Genomic DNA, 18523 nt, shown 5'->3' on the forward strand with positions numbered 1-18523 from the left:
TATTATTTATTTTCGATGTCATATGTATTTTATTTCCTCTCTAAATTTTCATATATATCTCATTAACAATTCATCATCATTTTGAATATCGCTAATCATTTTAAAATATATCTTAAATCTATGATATAATTAAAAAAGAAGGTAGACCAAATAATTTTTGCGAGCATTGCATAATTTATTGTGGCTTGATGCGGTCCGATGCGGCTTGATACGGCCGATGCGGTGCTATGATGCGGCCGTTGCGGTGTTGTGATACGGTTTTTATTGTGATTTGCAATCACACACGCAATTGTGACCTGATGCGAACGCGGACACTACCACAACCGCAATATTGCGGCCGCATCATGCGGTCCGCAATTTAGAACCATGCTTAAAACAACTTTTTTTTAGGACTCTCACTTCCTAAGTGAAGCTGGTTAGAAATAGCACTATTTATTGTTCCAAGTATTATATTTTAAACAAATTTATGTTAATTATTTTATTCATTACATAACTTAAATATATTTTTCACTTGATTAACATTTACTGTATTTATTTAACTAAAAAGAGTTATTTTTTAAGGACTAATAAGTGCTTAAGGAAATTAGGTAAGCTATAACAAAACTCTTGCACAGCACATTGAGAATACGATGATCAAAGCTAATGGGAAACAGCAAAATCACACTACAGTTGGTGTAATAGTGTGAGTATGTACTTGATTGTATGCCACTTTGTGGGCACAATTGAATTTATCTTCTCTGCATGTGCTTGCTTACACCACTCTAAGCACAAAGAAATTCTCAAGATGTCATATAGAAACAATCTTTGTCATCACGTTACATGGGACAGCACAAAACGCGCTTTTGTAATCTCATTGGACCAACTTATTTCTATAAATACCCTTCTCAAGTGTAGTGAAACCTCAGTTGTGGGATTTAAACATTCTTAACAATGGCAACTTCGAAAGTTTTAAGTATTGTTTTCTTTGTGTTGTTGTGTTTAGGAATATGTTCTGCTGCTAGAACACTTATTACCATTGGTTTGGGTCATGAAATTAGTGGAGGTTTCCATGGTGACATTGGTGTGAGCGGTGGTGAAGGTGGAGTACATGTTGGTGCAGATGGACATGGAGGAGGAGCCGCTGGAGGTGGAGGTGCAGGTGGTGGTGGTGAATATGGAGGAAATGTTGTTGCTGGTGGTGGAGGAGGTGGAAGTGGAGGTGGTGGTGGTGGTGGTGCAGCTGAAGGTGGTGGATATGGTGGAGGAGCTGGCAAAGGAAGCGGGGAAGGTGTAGCACATGGTGGTGGTTATGCAGGTGGTGGAGGAAGTGGTAGTGGTGGAGGCGGAGGTGACGGAGCAGCCGAAGGTGGTGGATATGGTGGAGGATCTGGCAAAGGAGGTGGGGAAGGATTTGGTGGAGGTGCAGCACATGGTGGTGGTAATGCTGGTGGTGGAGGAGGTGGTAGTGGTGGAGGTGGAGGTGGCGGAGCAGCTGAAGGTGGTGGATATGGTGGAGGATCTGGCAAAGGAGGTGGGGAAGGATTTGGTGGAGGTGCAGCACATGGTGGTGGTAATGCTGGTGGTGGAGGAGGTGGTAGTGGTGGAGGTGGAGGTGGCGGAGCAGCTGAAGGTGGTGGATATGGTGGAGGAGCTGGCAAAGGAGGTGGGGAAGGATTTGGTGGAGGTGCAGCACATGGTGGTGGTAATGCTGGTGGTGGAGGAGGTGGTAGTGGTGGAGGTGGAGGTGGCGGAGCAGCTGAAGGTGGTGGATATGGTGGAGGAGCTGGCAAAGGATTTGGTGGAGGTGTAGCACATGGAGGTGGTTATGCTGGTGGTGGAGGAGGTGGCAGTGGTGGAGGTGGAGGTGCTGGTGCAGGAGGTGCTGGTGGTGGTTATGGAGGTGGTGAAGGAGGTGGTGCAGGGGGTGGATCTAGTGGAGAACATGGAGGAGGATACGGAGGTGGAAGTGGAGGTGGCGGAGGAGGTGGTGCTGGTGGAGCACATGGAGGCGGATATGGTGGTGGTGAAGGAGCTGGTGGTGGATATGGAGGTGGAGCAGCAGGTGGTGGTGGAGCAGGTGGTGGTTCAGGTGGTGGTGGAGGTGGTGGAGGTGCGCATGGCGGAGGATATGGTGGTGGTGCCGGAGGTGGTGAAGGTGGTGGCCAAGGTGGATATTATCCTTGAGGCTTGCGCTTACATGGAAATTTATATATTATTTTTAAATGATTATGATGATTATCCTTGAGGCTTGACTTTACTATCTTTAACTATAACGGTGACAAGAAAAAGAAATAATTATGATGATTATAAACTACTACTACTAAAATTTATCGTTATATATATATGTACTGCTTGAAATGTTAAATGAATGCAAATTAATGCTTCTATCATAATGAATTGAATTAACTAATTGATCTGTTATTGCTAATGATGCCAATAAGAGATATCTACGTGAGTTTAACATGAACAAGAATCTATAAGTAACAATTATAAAATATTTTGATTATCAATTACTCGCACGCATGGAAAGGACTGAGGAATTAATTATGCATGGTGCTAAATTATTAGAGAAATTGAAATGAAAATATAGGCTAAAATAGGTTATCGATATTTTAGTTATACCAAAAATAAAATAGATATATAGTAGAAATTATAGTTTGTTATCGAATTTGTGGTGTAATATTTTTGTTTGCATGCAAAGATGATAACACAATATGTTGAATTGTACTTCCTATAATTTACTTTCCTTGTAAAATATAAACACATTTTAACGAAAAATAAATAATTCAACTGAACTAACCATTCTAAAAGAAAATTAAAAATTTTAGGTGAACCTTTGATACCTCTCCAAAATCCAGTGATATTTTTAAATTTGAGTATTTTGATGGAGGATCATTTTTATAAGCCATACGAAATATATAGTTTAATAAATGAGCTAAAACAAGGAGTAAGAGATATACCCATGAAAAGCAAAAATAACCAAGCTGCTGTCAAGACATTCACAAGTGTGTTCATAAAAGACTTCCAAAACAAAAATTATTGGAGCATATATAAACTTGTGGAACTCACATGAATTCTAACTTAGTTAGAAACACCATAAAAATTTATATTCTAGGTAGAAGTACACTATCCTAGTTAGAATTCATATGAACTCCACAAGTTTTAAAAGGGGGCCTATATAATTGGGATTTCAACTGCTGCACTACAATTTTAAGTTATCTGCAGCGGTAGCAAGTAATGGTCTGTTTGGATCCACATTGACACATCAAACTTCATGTCCCAATGTATATTGAAGGTGTCACGAAAATACAATGTTTGAGCTTGTCGGCAGCCAACCTATTTCATGGCAATTTCACAGAAACTCATATTGATAAAAACGTACATTTAACAACATAGTACATATACATGGTGATATGTTATGTGTCAATGCAGATCTATACAAACCATTATCCATATATCTTTCAGTATCAAAGGTTTTAGTTTCAACCTTTGTCCTTAATCTATACCAGAATCATATATTCATCAACCCAAACAAATTTATGTATCAGATAGAAGGAGATATTCGACAATTTTTACATGAAGGGGAATCATATATTCATCAATTCAAACAATTTTTATGTAACAGGTAAAGGGAGATATTCAACAGCTTTTATGTAACAGGTAAAGGGAGATATTCAACAATTTTAACATCAAGGGGGAACCTTAAAACTACTAATCTCTAATCTCATTGCATGAAATTCTGTTCAACATGACACTTGCTGTTGATCAAGGTGAAGCGTCTAGCTTTGCGGAATCACATCGTCTTCACCCATGTCACTCCCAAGCCTCTCATTTGCAATCTTGGAATCATTATCATCATTTGCATCCTGGGAGTCGGAATCATTATCATCACTTTCATCCTGGGAGTCGGAATCATTATCATCATTTGCATCCTGGGAGTCCTTATCATTTGCATCCACCAAATCACATTCTTCTCCATCCTTGCTACTCACAGATGAATCATTAGCATTTGCATCCACCAAATCACATTCTTCTCCATCCTTGCTACTCACAGATGAATCATTAGCATTTGCATCCACCAAATCACATCCTTCTCCATCCTTGCTACTCACAGATGAATCATTAGCATTTGCATCCACCAAATCACATTCTTCTCCATCCTTGCTACTCACAGATGAATCATTAGCATTTGCATCCACCAAATCACATCCTTCTCCATCCTTGCTACTCACAGATGAATCATTAGCATTTGCATCCACCAAATCACATTCTTCTCCATCCTTGCTACTCACAGATGAATCATTAGCATTTGCATCCTTAGAATCATTATCATCAGCTCCATCCATACCACTCACAGATTTCTCATTTGCATCCTTGGAATCCTTATCATTTGCATCCGCCAAATCACATTCTTCTCCATCCTTGCTACTCATAGATGAATCATTAGCATTTGCGTCCTTAGAATCATTATCATCAGCTCCATCCATACCACTCACGGATTTCTCATTTGCATCCTTGGAATCCTTATCATTTGCATCCGCCAAATCACATTCTTCTCTATCCATGCTACTCACAGATGAATCATTAGCATTTGTGTCCTTAGAATCATTATCATCAGCTCCATCCATACCACTCATAGGTTTCTCATTTGCATCCTTGGAATCCTTATCATTTGCATCCCCCAAATCACATTCTTCTCCATCCTGCCTACTCACAGATGAATCATTAGCATTTGCGTCCTTAGAATCATTACCATCAGCTCCATCCATACCACTCACAGATTTCTCATTTGCATCCTTGGAATCCTTATCATTTGCATCCTTGGAATCCTTATCATTTGCATCCGCCAAATCACATTCTTCTCCAGCCATGCCACTCACAGACTTCACATTTACATCCTTGGAATCCTTATCATCATTTGCATCTGCCAAATCACATTCTTCTCCCTCCATATCACTCACAGACATCTCATTTGTAGCTTTGGAATCATTATCATCTGCATCCTTGGAATCCTTATCATTTGCGCCCGCCAAATCACATTCTTCTTCTTCTAACATGTCACTGGAAGTCTTCTCATTTCCGTCTGGCGAATCACTATTAAATCCATACATCGAATTGCTATCATCTGCGCGCATCGAATAGTCATCATTTAGTTTTGGCGAATCGCTATTATTTGCCCGCATCGAATCGTCATCATTTGCTTCTGGCGAATCACTTTCAGTTGCTTCCAAATCAATAAAAACAACATCCTTTTCTTTACGATCTGAATCCCGTGTGTTGTCTATATATGTTGCTTTAAAATCTCTCTCTTTATGTTTCAGAATACTAGAGAACCAGGCTGTACCTTGTTTTGCATAAAACAGCATGTATGCCTCTTGAATCAGGACATGTTGTTTAGAAACACTATAAACCTGAAAAGGAATTAATTATCAGAAAATTAATAATTCACATTTGAACTAATTAATTATAACAAAACTACTATAAACATTCATTAAATAGGCACAATCTATCTGCAAAATAAACATCGGATTTATAGTATTAAATTACATTTGCAAAATTTATGCAACTTACAACTTTTTAAAAATCACTTGCTCTAATTAAACAATGTAAGAGCCAATGAATAAATCATATAATAACACATTTTATTTTCAAACAGAAACCATATAAATATGGAAAACATGAAAGCTATACTATAAGAAGAAATTTCCATTGATACTTTACCGCAGCGTCATCCATCAAATGCCAATGGTCTTCATCAGAACGCACATAGCTAAAGTAATGCCCTGAATTAGCTGTGGATCCACTATGCACAACTACCGCGTATAGATCATACTTCAACATTGGCTGTTACATAAAAATGAGTCAAAAAAATATCAAATTTGCATGGAGAAATTGAAACAGTTATTACAGTCAGAACTGCAATTGCAACCTAATATAAATATTTGGAGGGTAACCGCAGTGGAACCACAATTTAAAACCATATTTGGATGTAACACAATTGAAATACACGCGGAAAACTTGAAAAAAAATGTAGGAAGGACAAAAATGAATTCTAAACTTACATCTTTCTTGCCTTTTGCAGAGGTATAAGGCTCCAAATCCAACTCCATAGTGAAATAAACATGATGATTAATCTTTTCGAAAGAGCTTCCGTCATTTTTAAACCTTTTCAAATGTAGTACTGCAACTTCTGGCGCCTTATCAATCAAAAGCTGTTTCTCCTTGTATACTTGTTGGTCGCAGTTACTACATTTAAGCATCTCACCCATGTTTTCTACCATGATATAAGCATCCAGAGCCCTTTGAATGGTACTCACATTTTCTACCGCTAAACCCAAGTCAAGTATTGGATCAACGGTATTAGAAGAGAAACCACAGCTGCAACATCGAAGCTAAACAATAACAAACATCAAAATAAGAAGATAAAATCATCTATGAATAACTAAAATAAATAAAAAATTAATGTTAGCATCATACTTGGCTAACAATTTCGCCTCCAAATATTTGTTCAATTATATCATATGAACCATCTTTTTGAAAGGCACTTCTAAGGTTATTCAAGGCGCCTATCAGAAACTCGTGTGCATCCTCCTGTCTATGCGCTACAAAATTATCTGAAAATTCTGTTACCATATATGTCATGGATCACAATTCATATTTCATACCACAATCAACTATTAAAGAGATGAATTTTCACAATTAGCAACCAAAAAAAACAATCAAAGTAAAAAGAAAAAAGGATACGCTTCACATTTTGAAGAAACATATCTGGACGAATTGGGTTTCGATCAATATGAAAAGCTCGGGCATTATGTTCACTGAAAGCACATATAACACAGAAACCACCACCCCTGCGACCTGAAAATGAAAATCAATTTCAACTTCCATATTAAAATAAATCAATATCATGAAACCTATTCAATCTCAAAATAAAGAAAAAAAATATTACAAAAAACTAAAAAATTCCCGTACATGATGAAGCATCGTGAGAGTAATAACGAATAAAAAGATACAGTCCCCCAGTATGTGTCAAGCACTGAAGAATCGAAGCCATAAAACAAGTATTAACCAGATTCTCAATTCCAGCTCCCTTCAAAACGAATCACACACAAAAAAAAAAAAAAAATCGATTCAGTTCTTCTTGCATGCATCAATAAATAATTAGTAATAATAATAGCATCACAAACAAATAATTATAATCAATAATAATGATTAACATGATGATGATGATGGTGATAACGTACCACGAGTTTTGATCGAGGTGTCGGAATTGGAACGTCAGTATTACCGTCATGATCAACGGGAACGTAATTGATGGAAGAGGAGACGACGGCAGAAACTTTACGGCGACGAAGACTTGTTTCAGGAGCTTCCCAGCTATCAAGGAAATCTAGAGCCATAGGTTCATTGGTAAAGACAGGATCCGCACGATCGGAGATTCTATCATCAATGTTGCGCGCAAATGGAGGAGTCCAATCTATCCTAACAGGTTCAAGAACCGAATAATTTTCATCTTGAATAGGAAAGATCGTGTTCAGTGGTTTCGTGTTCAGTGGTTCCAGATCATCGAACAAATTCATTGGAAGAAACTTGAACAACTCGTCGCTGATTGGCGGTGGCTGTGGGAGAGTGGAGGAGCGAGACGGACTTTGACGGTTGAGTTCTTCCAACGGCATCGGAATAAACTTGAACATATCCTCGACTAAGTCCTCTGTGGATTCGACGGGGTTCAGAAACGGCGTCGATGATGATGGCGGTGGTGGTGGTCGAGTAGAAGTGGAAGAAGAAACACCGTGATGTTTCGGTTTGGGAGTTGGTTCGGAAGTGTAGGGTTCTGGCATTGATCTTTTGCGAGACTCGGGAGCAGGTTCGGGTGGGGGTTGAGGTTCGGAGTTGAGAGGTTCGGAGTTCATAGGTTCGGAGTTAGTTGGTTCGGGGGAAGAAGGAGGAGATGGTTCTTGAATACACATTTTTGGAAATTGTGAAATTGTAACTAACTTCGAATGAGTTTGTTATGGTGAATTGGGTTATTTATATGAAATGGGTTATGGCGTTTAGAAATCTTGTTTTCTAGTGTTGTTGTTGTTCGTTGTTGAGAATGCGAGAGTGATGAGAGTGTGTGGAGTGTTCTACAGTGTTCAAAAAAACGAGTGAGTAAATGGAGGGAAAAGATGAGGTGTGTAACTGAAACGTTTTTCAGTTAGGTTCTTTCAAGTCAAATACTAACTTCTTAGTTACTACTTCAATCACTATTATATTATTATTAAATAAATAAATATATTTCATTTTGTTTCTAAAATATCACTCTTTTATCTATTTGATTCATAATTTATTAAATGTAATTTTAAATTATGAAATATTATTTTAAGGTTTTGTATTTAGTTATTCAAAAAATTATTTTTTTTAATATCAAGTGAAAATGTTGATTGTAGATTGTAGATTGGCAAATACAAGAATCAACTTGCATAACAAGTTTTATACATGCCTTAGTGTGACTTTTTTTTTAGGTCGACGAATAAAAATTATATAATAAATATGATAATATGGAAAAAATACAAATCAATTTTTGTATATGTCGTAATTTGTATCTAAATGACTTGGATTTTTTAAGATCGAGTTCGGAAAAAAAAAGTTTGATGGGAGAGAATAGGATAAAAAATAGATAAATTCTTGAAATTATTTAAAATGTGCTATATTTTAATAAATTTTTTATTTTAAGAGGATTATAATTATAATATTATAAAATTGTGTTATTTTATAAATCATTAATGTTTCAATATCTTAAGTGAGTGTGTTTAATGGCTTAATAACAAACTACTTTAGTTAGAAAGTAAGTTGGATTGGTTACTTGGTCAACAAGTTATATGTATATATGTATACTTTTAATTTGAATTCAATTCTATTAAGGGTCAGTTTTTTCGGCTTTAAAAAAATAAATTTTTTTATATTTTTTAAAATAGATTTTTTCAAATTCGATTTTTAAAATATTACAATTTTTTATATTTGTTTTTTCTAAAATGAAACACTAATTTTGACATCCTATAACATAAATATACATTATTGAAGACCAAAACTTAGTCAAAATCGCAATTTTTTCAAAAAGTTGTATTTTAAAAATGATTTTTATGAAAATCTATTTGAAATAACTTCAAAATTAAGTGATTTTTTGAAATTTTGATATCCAAATTTTTTTCCATAAATAAATAAAATACTTAAAATCATATTTTAAGAATAACTATTCAAACAAAAAATTTATTTGACGCTTTTATAATAAGTTTCTTTGTAATTTTTTTCGCCAAATAAGGTAACACTATAAAAATCATTTTCAAAGAAAAAACCAAAACAAATGGTCCCTAAGTCATTTCATTTTTCATTTTAGTGTTTTATTCTTGCTTGTATTACAAGAAATAGAAACTTGAGCTAACAATTGGCATTAAGATCCTATTTTACTACAAGGTAGAATTGGGTTTCAATATTGGAAGTGAAGTGGCTTCGACACTAGAGTAGTTTATTTTGAAACCAATGAAGGTTTTGGGCTTTAATATTAGAGTGAATCACTTTCAGTATTAGAAAGAAGTCTTTTGATACCAGATAAGTTTTTTTCGACTTTTGGTTGGTATTGATACAAGGGAAACGTAAGAGAATTGTGAGGGAGAAAATCATTGGAAAACATAGGGTGAGTAGTTATTTTTTTGTGTTTTTGATCAGTAAGAATGAATACAAATGGTAGATTTTCATCGAGTATCATGGTTCTTGGTGAATGTAATTTGGAAGAATAGAGTATTTTGATGTAATTGTTACTTGTAGCTCAATAAATGATAAAGATGGTGCAAAATGGTGATGAAAAGCTAGGAATAAAACCTACATATGCGCAAAGATCCACATTCAAGAGTCTAAAAAGAAAGATTGCAAGACTTTATTCTACATTCAACTAAATGTGGATGTTCATCATTTTGAAAAGATTTCGAAGATGACAAAATGAAAGGATCTGAGGCGTGTAATATTAAGAGAAACATCATGATGGTGGAGAAAAAGTGAAACAAATGAAGCTCCAATCTTAAAGGAGGAAGTATGAGTTGAAGCAGCTAGCTAGAAGAGGACCAAAAGATAGGTGACTACTTTAAATTGATTGTAGTGGTGAATTAAATGAAGATCTATGGTGAGGCAATTACTTATCAGCAAGTGGTTGAGAAGGCAATGAGATCCCTGGCTTCAATATTTAATTTCATAGTAGTGGCAATTCAAGAATCTAAACATTTGAAGACCATGAAAATTGAGTACTTTGGATGCTCGTGAACTCGTGGTGATTGATAGATGAAATGCAAGGTGTAACACCTCAAATCTACCCCATGATTAATAAGAGAAATCAGAGTGCAACACATCTAAAGAAGCAACTAATTTTTTGAGGCGTCACATGTTCGACTTAAACAAAATCAACAAAAAATGCTCAAAGTACATGGATACATAACACTTATATCGAAGGAAAACTCATAATACAATAAACATTTAAATTCAAACAACTTTATAATATCGCAGCGGAATTCGAATGACAACACATATCCAAATCTTATGACCTTGCCAACATGTCACAATGTGTCCCACATGTCTTGACAAGTCATAACAACAAAATCCAACAAAAGATACTCAACATAAAACAAGACACAAGCAAGTATCGCAAACATCCCTTCGAGTGCTACGTATCAGAGTATCGACACACCGACTCGAGCTATAAGGTAAACGACTACTCCATGTCATTACCTGCACGTTACCAACAGAGGGTAACATTCAAACATAAGGGGTGAGATATCATTCATTATAAAAAAGGGTATGATAATATTCAGAGCAAGAGAAAGATCATACGATAGTCACCACTTCTCATCACAACCTCAATACAATAATTCACGTCACATAATCAACTTAGGAAATGACAACAATATCATAATGAATCATGACAATATATGCAATTCACAAGTAGGATTCTGACACATCTCGACAAACATCTCATCATCAAGTCATCACATCACAACAAACATATCTTCATCAAGTCACAACGACATAATCAAATGAGACTCAAATGTAGTTCACATGTGACTCGACTTATGCAAATGCATGTGGTACCATTAGAGTAAAACTCCCACATCTCAAAATTTTCCATTGGGCACACGTCACTATTTGCCATTAAGGCCTCGTCGCTTTTGCCATTAAGGCCACGTCTCTTTTATGCAATGGATGTGACTCGATGAACGTGACACCCACACAAACACTACATACAAACATCGACCAAACATCATTACTTTCATAGTAACGCGTCAATTCACAATCACGTCGCTATGTTGTAACACCATACAACATTACATCACTTCACCACAACAATTATAATTATCAAACAAGTTCATTTAGAGAAATCTTCAAAAAGGTTTCCAAAGGTTTTCAAATCATATACATTAGAAAGACATCAATTAGAGCTTCACGTAGGTTCAAACGGCACTTAAAAAGGAGTTACAATTCAAATAATACATCATTTCAAAGTTTGGACAATTTTTGTAAAACAGGGTCCGCTCAGCGAGGCACTAGCGAAGGGATCCAGAAGCGAAATACAAACAAGGTCCTCCTAGCGAAGCACTAGCGACTCACGACAGAAGCGAAATGCAAATCAAGGTCCGCTTAGCGGACTAGCTCCGCTCAGCGGAGGCGCGATTGTGTAGAAACTCAATATCAGTATCAGACCTGCATAATCCCCCTCCCCTCCCCCCATAACTCATTCTAAACATCAATTAAACAGGTATAAATACGAAATCTATCATCCTTCACCATCAAACATCAATTAAAACACATTTCAAATCAGAAATTCATGCATTTTGTTCATAAACCCTAACATCTCTACACACAACTTCCATGGATATAAACATACAATCAAATCTCACCCAAAACATCATCATACATCTCTTTAGCATGAAGGAATCTCACCCTTACCTTAGGTTTGGATTGAAGTCAACTCTATGAACTTGAATCTTGGAATTCTCCCTTTCTCTTCTCTTCACTCTCCTCTACTATTTCTCAATTTTGTGAAAAATGAGTTTCTATCCTCTAAACCTCTAAAACCCTTGTTTTGGTTAATCTTACTATCTTTCTCATAATACTAATGGACCTTAAATCACACCCTACACTTACTAATGCTATCTCAAGCCCAATAACTCTCCTAATTCATCAACTTATATTATTTACTATAAAAACACAATAAATAACACCAATATCACATAAGTACTTAACTAACACCTAATTAGTAAAATAAAACACATAGCATAACATGACATAATTAAATAAAATACGCAAACTATAAACGGGCGTTACACAAGGTCGTGAAAGGAAGTTCAAGAAAAATGAAAAAGAAGCTTCAAGAATGCAAATCGGTCCAAGAATGGCAAGTCAAAGATTTTTTACAGTTGAATCCTCCAAGAGGGGATGAGGCCTAGACACCAACCTATCAAAGAAGAAAGAATTTTAATAAAAAGAAAGGTGTGATGCTACAATTGTGAAAATTTTAGATATTTTGCTGATGAGTGTTGGCACGAGAAAGAATAGAAGAATAATAAAATAAGTGATGAAGAGGCTCGTATAGCTCATTATGATGACTATGACTCATAAGTTATTTTGTTGATGACTACAACGTTTGAAGAAAATTCTATGTGTGAGTTATGGTATCCTAACTCATGGTGTTCAAATCACATGACTTGACACATGGAATGGCTCACAAACTTTGATAAAAAGCAAGAAATCCAATTTCAGACTTACAAATAGCAGTCACCTACTCACCTTACAGCATGAGGCATTTGTGACATTGTAATCAAAATAAAGAATGGGAAGAATGCACTTATTAAAAAGATATTTTATATACTTTGAATGATGTTAAACCTAGTGGGTATTGGAAAATTGGTAGAGAAAGGATTTTTAGTAACCATGAATGTTAGATGTAGAGCTGTCAAAATGGGCCGAAGCCCATGGACCGACCCATTTGGCCCGAAAAATTTTAGGGCCTGGGCCTCATATTTCGAGCCCATTTACATTCGGGCCTTTTTTAGCCCGGCCCTAAAAAGCCCTAAAAAATATGGGCCATGGATAGCCCACCGGCCCGAAAAAATTAAATATTTTTAATATAATTAAAATTTATCCTTTCCTAATTATAATTATTATAAAAATTTATAACATTTTCTTGTTATAATTATCATAAAATTATAATTGTCATGAATATTTATAACTTAAAATTTGTTGGAACAAGTTATTTAATTATTTGTGCTACATTATATAATTTGTGATGTATTTTGGATAGTTTAAATTAAGTTAATGTGTTGTTTTACATTTTAATTATTAACTTATATGGATTATTTAGAAATTATAATTTTGGATATAAAATTTAATATATATATATATATATATATATATATATATATATATATATATATATATATATATATATATATATATATATATATATATATATATATATATATATATATATATAATGTATTCTTGCATGCAATTATATGGTTACTTACAAAAATAAGGAGAAAATTTTATTTTTTTATAGAAATGGGTCCATTTAGGGCCGGGTAGCCCACAGTCTAGACAGGGCCGGGCCTGGGTAGTAAAATTAGAGCCCATTTAAAAATGGGTTTTTTGGGCCCGGTCCTAAAAAACCCGAAACCCATATGGACCGGGTAGCCCATAGTGACAGCTCTAGTTAGATGCATTGCAGATGTATGGGAAGAATGCACTTAGTATGTTTTATTCTTGATTGCATCACAAGAAATAAAAAGTCACTAACAAAAATGAATTTGAAGAGCTTTTTTTAAATCGTCCAAAATTCATCATTACAATTTTATATTTTTTAAATTAAGAGAGATTTTGTATTAAAATTAAAATTGATAACAAAATATTTATAAAAAAGAAAATTGTAAAAAAAAAAAAAAAGACCAAAAATAAAAATTGATACAAAGAGTTAAAAATTAAAATCATATTTAACTGGGAAAAAATATCTCTAAATATAAACTTCTTTGTTTGAGTGACTTCTTGGCATGAGGTACTGTGTGTGTGTTTTAGTCAGCTTCTCAAGCTTGTAATCGAAATGTTCTTACATCACCTTCATTCAAGTCAAATCAATTAAGTTCTTCTTTTTCTCGTTGTTTATTGTTTATTAATGAACCACCGTTACAGAAATTCTAATTTCTAAATATAAAAAAACTCAAATTATTAGAGTCATTTGTCTTTTTTCCTTAACATAACTAATTAATATTAAATTCTATTAATTATTTTTACATTTTTTATGTATATTAATTTAATTATTAATTTAAATATAAATATTAGAAATTAATGTTTAATATATTTGTACGGATAGAAATATAATAATATTCATATATAAAATATATGTATTAACTATTTTACAAACTTATTAATATATGTAAAAATTATAATTAGTATTTACAAATGCGGCACGGAGAGTAGTGTCTATAGAGTATAGACCGCATAAATTTGTAAAACTAAACACTTTCATACTTTTTTAATCACACTCTAATATTATATCATTTATATATTTATTGTTGTATAGTGAAATTATAATTGATCAAAAAACATAGATTTAGAGTTTGTTGTGGTGGTTCAAAGCTTTCAATATATTAGAGAATGCGTTGATATGCAAGATTATTACTCCAACGTTAAATCATCATGTGAGTGAAAAAGTGGTGTTTGAATGAGAAAGGATTTAAATACTTGTAAAATAGCATGTTTTCCTCTTTAAATAGGTGAAACAGTTGGTAGCTAAACACTTGTGGAATAGTGTGAGATGTGTTCAACCGTTAGATTGATTTGGGCGGTTAGCATGACATTCATGTGAAGGATTGTATGCTTAATGGATAAAAATGATATACTTATTTTGCGTCTAGTGCTTCTCCATTAGCCCTTTGTCTTCTGGTTCTTGCGGATAGCGAAAAAAAGTTGCCCATAAATCCTTGTTTCTACTTTGTAGGGCAACAGGTTGTGACGTGTATTCTTACTAATTGGCCACGAAGTCCATAGATGTTGAAGTTCTATATGGAATGTTTTCATTCTTAAGAATAGGCACATTAATTGTCTCCCTTGTAAAATGTGACATAATGCTGGGAAAATTGATATGTCTCTCTATGCTAGTCAGTAATGATGTTTCTCCTAATCTAGAGTACATGAGTTCTTTTTTAACCGTTTCGAGGAGATCTTAGATACTGGTGGTGTGAGGTGATCGTACGGTCCTCAACTCTTGAGTGGGGTATAAAAGGTTTTGGAAGCGTCACTTTACCTCTTCTGTTTTTAACGACCTGCGAAAAGAGTATTTATGTTTCCTTTATTGTTCTTTTTTAAAAGTGTTCTTGTTATAGCGTTGGATCAAGCTCAAGCGACTTTGTTCTTTACACCGGTCTTGCATGTTTAATTGTTCCTTCCTCTGAGTCTCGAAGTTTAACGTTCTATTTTTTCATGTGTTCCTCTTTCTAGGGATTCAAAGATATTGATTGTTCAAGTTTGCTGGCTTACTACATTGCACAGGCATTTATTTTATTTCATATCATATTTTAACCATGGTGATCTTGTCAACCTCGACCAGAAATGTCGGTAAGGATATTTTAGGTGATTGGATGGATTCAAACATACTAGGGGCCGTTTCCCTTTTGTTTGTGTAGATGTTTTTGATCAAGCTTTAATTGACCTGGGTCCCGTAATTGACTAGGGAGTGTTTCCCCCAAATGAAGATAAGAGAGTTTGTAGTTGATATAATTGGTGTGTTATCCCTTTTCATGAATGCATATTCTCCCTCATATGTTATTGTCTTTAAATGAGTTTGAAGTTAGCTTATTGAACCATTTTCTTATTTCCCCTTCATAATCACATTCAATGAGCTAGGAAATTGTTAAAGTTTTCTAGTACTTGTGCAAGTTTCAGGGGGTAAATCGGTTGTGACGTTGATCTTTCATATTTTCAAAACGCTAAAATTCTCCAATTATTTGAATGATTCTGATTTGCTCTCGGAGAGGCAACACATCAGGTACTTTAAGGTTTGTTCCAATGGTGTGAAGAATTTCAAGGATCTCTTTTTCCTAATTACTTATATTAATGAAGGAGTGCATGTCAAGATATGCAACTTAGAACATGGTCCCCCATCTGCACGGACGTCTTCCATAATTACTAGACTTAAAGTTACTAGTTGATAGGTAAGGTTCATATGCTTAGAAGGAGATAGACGTTTCTCAGGAGGAGTTATACTTGAAGAACCCATTGGTGCTCTTCTTTAAGGAGCTTGGCTACGTTGATGTAGTTGTCCCATACGACTGGGCGTCAAGGGTCTGGCTGAAAAGGTGCATTCACACCCATTGGCTAGTGGACGCCAAATAAAAGGGGAAGGGAATAGACTCTTCAGTAAGAGGCACAAGAACTTCATTTTCCTAATTTATTTTCTTGAATCTTCTCTAACATCTCATTTTGATTGGGTAGGTGAGATGAAAAGCAAAGATATTATGTGGCGATTAAGGAAGGGGCCTTGGGTTGCTTCTATTTTGGTAGGAATTCTGAGCATGCGAAGTACGCCTGTTGGGACACCATTTGTTTTGATGGTCGGGCGGGTTGTTCACACTACTCCTCCTCTACTATAATAGAAGTCCAGGTTTCCCGTGATCAGTCATGGCAAATGAAGTTGTACCATCCCCATGGAAGGAAGGGTTGGGTTCCATCCCAGAGTTAGGAGAAATTCAAGTTGAGAGACCTCCTCATAAGCGTCCTCAGCATAGATTTTCTTGAGAGCAGGCTTCCATTCAAGTGGAGTCAAACCCATGTTGCTAGCTTTTCCTCTCAAAAGGACGGATAAGGAGTTTTGGTCTTTAGTCTTTGATGAAGATTATATTTACTTCTCGGGTCTCTCGGGGGAATATGAGCAAAGGTAATTGGCCAATATTAATTAACATACTAATCAGACATCGGCCATTATAGCCAATGGGGTTGTTGGTCAGGGAGAGGCTTTATTGTCTGACTATCTCCAAGAAGAGATGGATAAGGTTAAGGAACGGGTTGATGAGATTATAATTGAGTGGAGCCAGTTCAAGGAGGATATATGAGGTGCTTGTAATTCATTTCGGGCTATGGAGGCCACCGTGAAGTCTTACAAGTACCTCGACATTCTGGTTTAAAGGTAAAGTTGCTTTCTTGGGAAGTAACCGAGAAGGAAGAGGCTTTGGTTTCTACTCAAAATTATTTGTCCGAGGTAGAGGCCACTCTAGATAAAGTAAATTGGTCTTAGATCTTAATCAAAAAATGAAATAAGAGCAAGAGAGTTAGAAGAAGGCTGAGGAGGACTGTCTTTATATGTGCCAAGCGAATCTTGATCTCTCTAAGGATCTTGCCAGGTCAATACAAGAGGTTTTCTCTATTTCCTAATGTGCTTTTAAGAGATCCCTAAAGCATGTGGATTATTTTTATCCTATCAATCAGGTCTCCCATGATCAAGTTTGTCTTAATCAGGCTATCGAGTGTGAGAAATGGTTTATTTGACAGACTAACAGTGTAGTATTTTTTATCAGTGTTCTTGTACTAGGAATATGTGAAGCTTTGATGTTTTTGTCTTGTAACATATATATATATATATATATATATATATATATATATATATATATATATATATATATATACACGTCATCTTATTATTTACAAGAATTTTACATGTTTTGTGGTGTCGATTATGGCCTGAGTTTGTTTCTCTAAGACTTAACTTTACCTCTGAGTTTATGCTTAAAGTTTGTTGGACATCTCTGGGATCGTTCCTGGCCAAAGGTAAGTACCCCTTACCATTCCCCTAGGTGAAAACCCGATTTGAAGTTGATGTAAGGAGAACTCACCATAACCTCTAGAGTGGCTTGCGAACAAGAGGGGGAAATCCAGTTATTATCCACTTTATGACTTGGTTTCTTTTTTTGTGAACATTTGCATTGGGGATTTTGATTGATTTAGTCATATGCATGTGGTGTTTGAGATAACACCATTGAGCCTTTGTGATGTGTCTTTAATCTCTCTGATCGTACTTTGTACTCATTGTTCCCTTTCATAACCACAAATAAAAAATATATTTCTGTGAAAATATGTACCTGAAAATTTTAAAATAACCAAGTGGTATGCCATTGCTTTTGGCCATAAGACACATGGTAGATGTTTTCGACTTCGTCCAGATTATCCATATCTGCTTGTTTGGTCGAAAAGACCTACCTTACTTGTAGGAGGTTGGATAACCATATTTTTCAGCTATTTTATCAAGGACGTCAAGTTGATCTCTCCATGGCTTTGTCTTCGCCTTCTTTCTGGTCTTGCTATAAAGCCTTGTAGATACTTTTTGATTCAGAAAGGTATGTGCTTATGTCACTAGATAGTCAAGAATTTTGTGGTACTTCATCTTAAGGTGGACCGACTTAGGATGCATTTTTGAACACTCTTTCAAAGAACTACTAGGAATTGTAAATCGATAATCCTGGTATCCTTTCTT

At 35.2% G+C, this 18523-nt stretch overlaps 2 protein-coding genes across 2 annotated transcripts; one reads left to right on the forward strand and one right to left on the reverse strand.

Moving 5' to 3' along the window:
• Positions 1-896: 896 nt before the first annotated feature.
• On the forward strand, positions 897-2386 carry LOC131617226 (glycine-rich cell wall structural protein-like). Its single transcript, XM_058888565.1, has one exon. The coding sequence runs from the start codon at positions 931-933 to the stop codon at positions 2161-2163; it is 1233 nt and encodes a 410-aa protein (XP_058744548.1). The 5' UTR covers positions 897-930; the 3' UTR covers positions 2164-2386.
• A 1372-nt stretch (positions 2387-3758) lies between these two features.
• On the reverse strand, positions 3759-7949 carry LOC131619064 (uncharacterized). The gene is made up of 7 exons (XM_058890206.1): positions 7224-7949; positions 6952-7069; positions 6724-6837; positions 6457-6602; positions 6042-6371; positions 5701-5823; positions 3759-5390 (listed from the first exon to the last, which is right to left on the reverse strand). Exons 1-7 carry the CDS (start codon positions 7947-7949, stop codon positions 3759-3761), a joined length of 3189 nt encoding a protein of 1062 aa, XP_058746189.1.
• Positions 7950-18523: the final 10574 nt, after the last annotated feature.

This window comes from Vicia villosa, linkage group LG7 (genome assembly GCF_029867415.1).
Source record: "Vicia villosa cultivar HV-30 ecotype Madison, WI linkage group LG7, Vvil1.0, whole genome shotgun sequence".
NCBI classification, from domain to species: domain Eukaryota; kingdom Viridiplantae; phylum Streptophyta; class Magnoliopsida; order Fabales; family Fabaceae; genus Vicia; species Vicia villosa.